This window comes from Tupaia chinensis, unplaced genomic scaffold, assembly GCF_000334495.1.
Source record: "Tupaia chinensis unplaced genomic scaffold, TupChi_1.0 Scaffold000492_1, whole genome shotgun sequence".
NCBI lineage: Eukaryota > Metazoa > Chordata > Mammalia > Scandentia > Tupaiidae > Tupaia > Tupaia belangeri.
In genome coordinates, this window is record NW_006160004.1 from 2,623,532 (window position 1) to 2,630,703 (window position 7,172).

General features: G+C 35.3%; 1 protein-coding gene across 1 annotated transcript in view; it reads left to right on the top strand.

Annotated features, from left to right (window-relative positions):
* DSCAM (DS cell adhesion molecule) overlaps positions 1–7,172 on the top strand; it is a 327,084-nt gene that overhangs the window by 8,344 nt on the left and 311,568 nt on the right. The window contains exon 4 of the mRNA XM_027774893.1: positions 6,209–6,498. Within this exon, the coding sequence (XP_027630694.1) occupies positions 6,209–6,498 (290 nt within the window). The remainder of the gene's footprint in view (positions 1–6,208; positions 6,499–7,172) is intronic.

Consider the following 7,172-nt stretch of genomic DNA (forward strand, 5'->3'; position numbering starts at 1 on the left):
AATAAAACATTATTTGTAGAAATTGTAGCCACAAGTTTCTAAAATTTGGCATAATAAAATAAAGTTACAAATAAAGTTACATTCAACAACTCTCAAGAACAAACACAAAAAACTGTGTATGTAGCAACATCAGAATGAAGCTGCTGAAAATCAAAGATGATAGGATAATCCTCTAAATCTGAAGTAGCAACATCTTATATAAAAGGGATATCAATACAAACGATGGATGACTTCTCATCAGATACTTTAGAGGACAGAAGACTTAATGAGGTAACATCTTTAAAATATTGAAAATGGAATAAAAGACAAAAACACAACCCTACCAAGCTAGGCTTTCATAGAAAAATAGTCTTTTAAAATTATTTCTAATTAAGGCAAGGGACTAGCTGGTGGTTAAGGAGGTGGGTCCTATATGCCCAACTACACAGTTCAAGAACTGGACCTGGTGGTTTAAAAAAAAGTTGGGCACATGTACACCAATGTCCAAAATCTTAAGAGAATAGAGGAGATGAGATTGCAGTGTGGCAATCTCCCCTAAAGGGTGCATTTTCATTCTCTCTGTGTGTGTGTCTCTCTCTGGAGAGTGTACATACCCAATAGCCAAAAATTAACAAATGAAATGAAGCCAAAACAAATATGTAGTCACACCCCATATAACAATGTCTCAGTGATGAACTACACATGTGACAGTGGTTCTATAAAGGTTATATAGGTTGTAATGTATAGTCGAGGCGTGAAGTCAGCTATGCCATGTAGGTTTGTCTAAGTGCACTCTACAATGTTCGCCCAATGGTGAAATGGCCTAATCCTAGAACATGTCAATGTCAATAAGTGATATGTGAGCATTTTCAATAAACAAAAGGTGAAAGAATGTGAGGTCAGAAGACCTGCTCATAAGAGGTAACCAGCAGTTAGCGTAATGGCTATGTCACTGGACTCCCACGTAGTCTACCGTGGTTCGCGTCCCAGACCCGGTAGCTTAAAAATCACACCAGGCACGTGTGCGTGCGTGCCCAAGATCCTGAGAGGAGAATGAAGGAGAAGGGACTGGAAGATAAAGATTCAGCATGACCAAATTCTGTGGGGAGAGCACTTCTCACATGGAAAATAAATTTAAACAGGAAAGGAAAACAAAGTCATAGGATATAAGAATAGCATACCAAATGCACTTTCATTTTTATATAGTAGGAACAAAATACTGGAAAATAATATTTTGTATTTTCTACTTAGAGTAAAAGTGGCATAAACAACTCTAGACAAATAATGACATAAAAGTAAGACACGTAGATACTTGGAAATAAATTTAATTCAGATGTGAGAGATTTCAACATGTAAAACTACATAACACTAACATAAAATTGAGATTTCCTAAAAAATTATCAATGTAATCCTAGTCAAATCTCAATACCCTTTATAAGTTGATTTAAAATTTGTGTGGAAATGTGAAAATCTTACTGTTTAGGTTGATATGAAAAATATATTTGGAAAAGTAAACAATTGAGAACCACTCAAATAATTCTGAGAACAAGAAAAAGTTGGAAAACTCATACCATTAGGTTAAATGACTTATTACAAAGCTATGTTTAATGAGAAAGATATTTATCTTTTTTTTTTTTTTTGGAGAGGTTTTTGCTATAGGGTGCATGCACTTGCCAAAAAGACAGAGAGAGACAGAGAGACAGAAAGCGAGAAATCATTCCCCCAAAGAGGATGGCCACACCACAATCCCTTTTTTTCCATTCTCCTCTCGGGATCTTGGGCATGCACGCACACGCGCCTGATGTGAGTTTAAGCAACTGGGTCCGGGACTTGAACCGCAGTTGACTACAAGGGAGTTCAGTGACATAGCCATTACGCTAACTGCTGGTCCCAGAAAGATATTTATCTTAATAGAACATAACGGGTGATCCAGAAATATGCCTACTCATTTACAACAAATTAATTTTCAAAGAACACAGAATATTCGATAGATAAAGGTAAGCCTTTTCAACTAATGGCCCAGAAATAACCCAATGAGTATATGGCAAAAAGTGAATCTCAATCCTTCTCTCATATCTTACACAAAAATTCATTTTGTACCAATCATAGACCTGAATGTAAAATAAAACAAGAAATTCTGTAAAAGGAAATATAGAAGAATTCTTTATGACTTGGCTGTAGGAAAACATTTCCCAGGACACAGAATGTAAAAGACAAAGACTAAAACTGCATTCCAAAACTCAAAAGCTACTACAAAGAGGGAGAAGACAGGTATATACACACAAATATATAATATATGTATCTGACAGATATTATAGGATACACATATATCTGACAATATATTTGATCATAGATAGATATTTACTTGTATTTCATATGTACACATATATATATATGTATATATATATATAGAGAGAGAGAGCTCTTATAAGTCAATAACAAAAAATCAGTATGCTATAAAAATATTTGAGCATTTAACATACACAAAAATACACAAATGACCAGTAAGTGCATAAAATAATATTAATTCCATGATATTTCTGGTAAAAATGTCTAATTAGCATCTAATCATGAGGAAATATGAGATGCCCCCAATCTGAGCAACTGCCCACAAAATTACTCTTCAAAAATATCAGTCAAGGAACCCAAAAGAGACTGAAGAATGTTCTGAATTAAAAGGAACTGAAGAAAAGTTATTTAGAAATTTATTTAAATGGAAATATAAACTTTTCTTCCTTCCTGACCCCTCTTGAATTGGAAATATTTGGGAGTATTCTTATTTTGCGGCAGAAGGGTTATTTGCATAAGTTCAATAATGCTTGTTGCATTGACTCAGAAATTGAAAATACTCATTATTGGATAGAGCTTTGACTGGAATGTCATATCTGAAGACCAATCATAAAACTATGGAACCAAGGTGGACTCAAGTAAGCCAACAGGAGCTCTTACAAAGATGGTCTGGCACCATAAATAGTTCTGCCTGGCAGAGAGGATTAGAGAAGATATATGAAAGAATTTATAACATAAAATAACCTGGACTTTTCCAGCCCAGCATTGTAATCAGTAGAGATTGCAAAAGAGCAACCACACCAGAGGATTATCTTGAGAAAGACTTTAAAGGAAGAAAATGAGACTGATCTTTGCTAACAGATGGTATATCACAGACTACTTGGTAGGCAGGGCTGAATTGAGAAGGTTTATGTGTGACTAGTGTGCTGGGCATTTGCTTTTCAACAATTTGAGTAGTTGACATGTAAATATGTTCTCAAAAATATTTAAAACCATCCTGTTTCTGCTGTTATAGAGTCACAAACAAAATTATACAAAATTAGGGACCAGCAGTTAGTGCTATGGCTATGTCGCTGGACTCCCATGTAGCCGACCATGGTTAGAGTCCCAGACCCAGCGGCTTAAACTCACGTTGGGCGTGTGTGCATGTGTGCCCAAGATCCTGAGAGGAGAATGGAAGAGAAGGGATTGCAGCGTGGCCATCCCCCCTGGGGGTGATTTCTTGCTTTCTGTCTCTTTGTCTCTCTCTGTCTTTCTGGTGAGTGTATGCACCCTAGGGAAAAAAAAACAACCTCTCCCCCCCAAAAAAGGAAAAAAATTACACAAAATTATAAGAAATATTTTGAACATTATCTTTAAAATTCAGTATTTTGAAATTTTGAAAGTTGTTTATTAACTGTCAAGAACTAAGGAGTATGAGAAAAAAAATTGATGTGTAAAGTAAATGTGGAAAAATGTAAAAGTTAATTAATTAATTAAAAATAAAGAATACTCAGCATCTACTCTCTTAGCACATATTAATGATACAATACATCATTACTAACTATAACCGCCATGTTGTGTGTTAGGTATCCAGAATACATTCATTTTCTAGCTTTCAATATCTATTCAGTTCCCCCAGTCCCTTACCCTGGCAATAATCATTCCACTCTCTGTTTCTATAAATGACTTATTTAGATGCAAAATATGAGTGAAATTGTGTAGTATTTCTTTTCTGTGCCTGGCTTATTTCATAGAGCATGTATAATGTCCTTCAGGTTCATCCATGTTCTTACAAATGGCAGGATTTCTGATGTTAAGGCTGAATAATAGTCTGTTTACACACACACACACACACACACATATGCATACACACACACACAGGTTTTCTTTATCCATTTGTCCATTTGTCCAAATAAATAATTTGCAATCTTAAAAAGGAACTGAAGAGACATGACAAATAAATGTAATTTGTGATACTAATTGGACTGAGAAAAAATACTGTAAAGGATATTGTTGTTCAATTAGCAGAATTTCAATATGAATTATGCATTAGATAATAGTATGTCCAAAGTTATATTTTCTAATTTTGTTAAGTGTACTATGGTTATGATAGAACAGATGCATGTATAAAAGACTACATCTTCTGTTATTATGATTATTTGAAGTTTAAGAGCAGGCAAAACTAATACATGGTGATAGAAATCAGAACAGTAATTGCCAATGGTGAATGAGGATTGATTGAAAGGAGCCCTTAGAGAAACCTGTGGATGATAGAAATGTCTTATATTTTTCCTCAACAATTAAAACATTTTTTAGTGCTTAGTGTAAAAATCAGCACAAAGAAATGAATTTTCCACACCCTTCAAAAACTGAGTACTTTTAAGGATAAATAAAATATCTTTAATACTCCTAAGCATTAATGACTGATTATGCACAAAGTGTAGCAATCACAATGACATCTAACTTTTCTGTGAAATTAAATACACGGCATGATGAGACAATGTCTACAGTGCATGAAAGACAAACACATTTTTCATTAAAAATATATTTATAATCCAAGGACACTGGAATATGCTACTTATGAGTTTATCTGGGGAAAAAAAAAAATACCTGAGGGTCATCTCCAGCCACCTGAAACCTACATGAGAATGAATAATGCCACTTGGCGATACAGAAATTTGGAGATGAAGAAATGTTAGAGGGAAGGGGAAGTATTACAGGCCCCTCATCATGAGAACCCTGTACAACTGGGTGTGGTTAACTTACCTGGCTACAGAACTAGACTCAAGATTTTGGGGTGATGAGTGACACTTCGCTCAGGGATATATGGAACTGTTAACAGTTACCTTTCTCCTTATGGAATTGCAAGCTATCTTTAATTTTATTTTTACTTCCTTCGATTTGTTAGTCTATACTTTTCAGTTTTTTTAATGATGTGTATATATTGCTTTTGTAAAGATTAAAAACTAAAAAAGTAATATCTACTAATCATTATCTTTCATTATGGGACAAACCCTTTAATTGAGCACAAAATTTCTTTTAAAAATCAAAGAATGTCCCCTATAGCAAGGTTTCATATCAGGCTCTGAAATTCAGTTGCATGTGATCACAATTATGTCAAGATGACCCACTTATGCCTAGAAAAAATGTGTCACAATGTTGATTTGAATGCCTGAGGCTGGTAGAACTATTGGAATTGTTTTCCTCTTTGACTTTCATATATTTTCTTTAGTATGCACATCTCTCTCTTTTAATGTAAAAACAATATGAAAAAAGAAACATGCATTTGTGGTAACTACCTTATAATAAAAGGGAAATAGTCCACATATGTGATGGAAATATAATTGAATATGAACATTTGCTCTTTGTTAGACATACTGAAAATTCTGATGGAAACTTCTCTAAGATTAAGATCCTTGTTTTCCTGGGAGAGGTCTGGGTCCTGCTGGTCTCTTGGCATAATTGTTAGTACCATTTCACTGTCGTAAGTATCCCAGGTTGAATGATAAGTTTTATGGCCGCCCTGATTAAGATCCTCCTGGAAATATTTAATGCATGCCTGAAGTATCACACTTTATGTAGCTACTCCACATTCTCGGAGACTTCATAGAAATTCACATGCCATCACCATTTAGGATTAAACCTAGCAAAGATTATTTCTTGTTTTCTAAAAAACTTGGATTTTGAATTGGAGATTTCTTGGCACCTGTCATCACTTAACCTGAACATCTGGGTTGTATTATCATTCCTCTTGTAAAGACATCAGGCAATGTATAAATAATTTATTAAAACTTGCTAATATTGTGCTTGCCTACATCAAAAATAATGAAATCTTGCCCTAATCTTAATCAATAAAACTAACTTTTTCTGGTAGCATTTAACAATAAAATAACTAGACTTGGAAGTTGTTTCATTATTTTTATGTTACCACTTCCTTCCATAATTTGTTTTCCTGCAGATGGAACCCCCAAGATTATTTCTGCCTTTAGTGAAAAAGTGGTGAGTCCAGCAGAACCGGTATCTCTCATGTGCAACGTGAAGGGAACGCCACTGCCCACAATCACGTGGACCCTGGACGACGATCCCATCCTCAAGGGCGGCAGTCATCGCATCAGCCAGATGATCACGTCGGAGGGGAACGTGGTCAGCTACCTGAACATCTCCAGTTCTCAGGTCCGGGACGGGGGAGTCTACCGCTGCACTGCCAACAACTCGGCTGGAGTCGTCCTGTACCAGGCTCGAATAAACGTAAGAGGTGCTTGTCAAATCAGCTCCTCAAAAAAACACACATAACTCATTGTAGTGGAGAAGAAGGTTTCTGCATGCACCGAGCTGAGTCTTGGAATGCTAAAATGGATTAACTGTTGCTTCCCATTTCCTACCCTTTCCTTCCTACTCAGGAATGGCCTGACTGGGCTAATGTTGGAAGTGGCATTTTGGTCTCTTTAGTCAGCTTGTTCTCTTTTTTTACTCTTAGATTTGTCCACTTGAACTGTCCTTTCCTGGTTTATGCTCTGCATGCTTTTTCCTTTCTCCTCTTCTTCTGTTTATCTACATTCATGGTAAATCTTCATGCACATGGTACTTAACTTACATTCATGGTGCAACATGGCATAACTTCCATCTTCATAATAGATTTTACAGAGAGACTTAAACTGATCAGTTGCTACCAGTGTTCTCACAACTACACTATTCAGTGTAGACTAGTTACTTTCTATTGATTAAATTGCCTTTTATCCATAACATGTTAACAGAAGTAGCTGATAAGGTATTTAACATTCATTCAACTCAATTGAAAGCAATGAAACTAAAAAAGAAAAGAAAACCCTTTAGAGTGGAAAATGCCAAATATAAATGTCAATGCCAAATGCATTGTTTAATTGCAAAACATGCTTACATAAAACTAACCTACCCTTTTAACT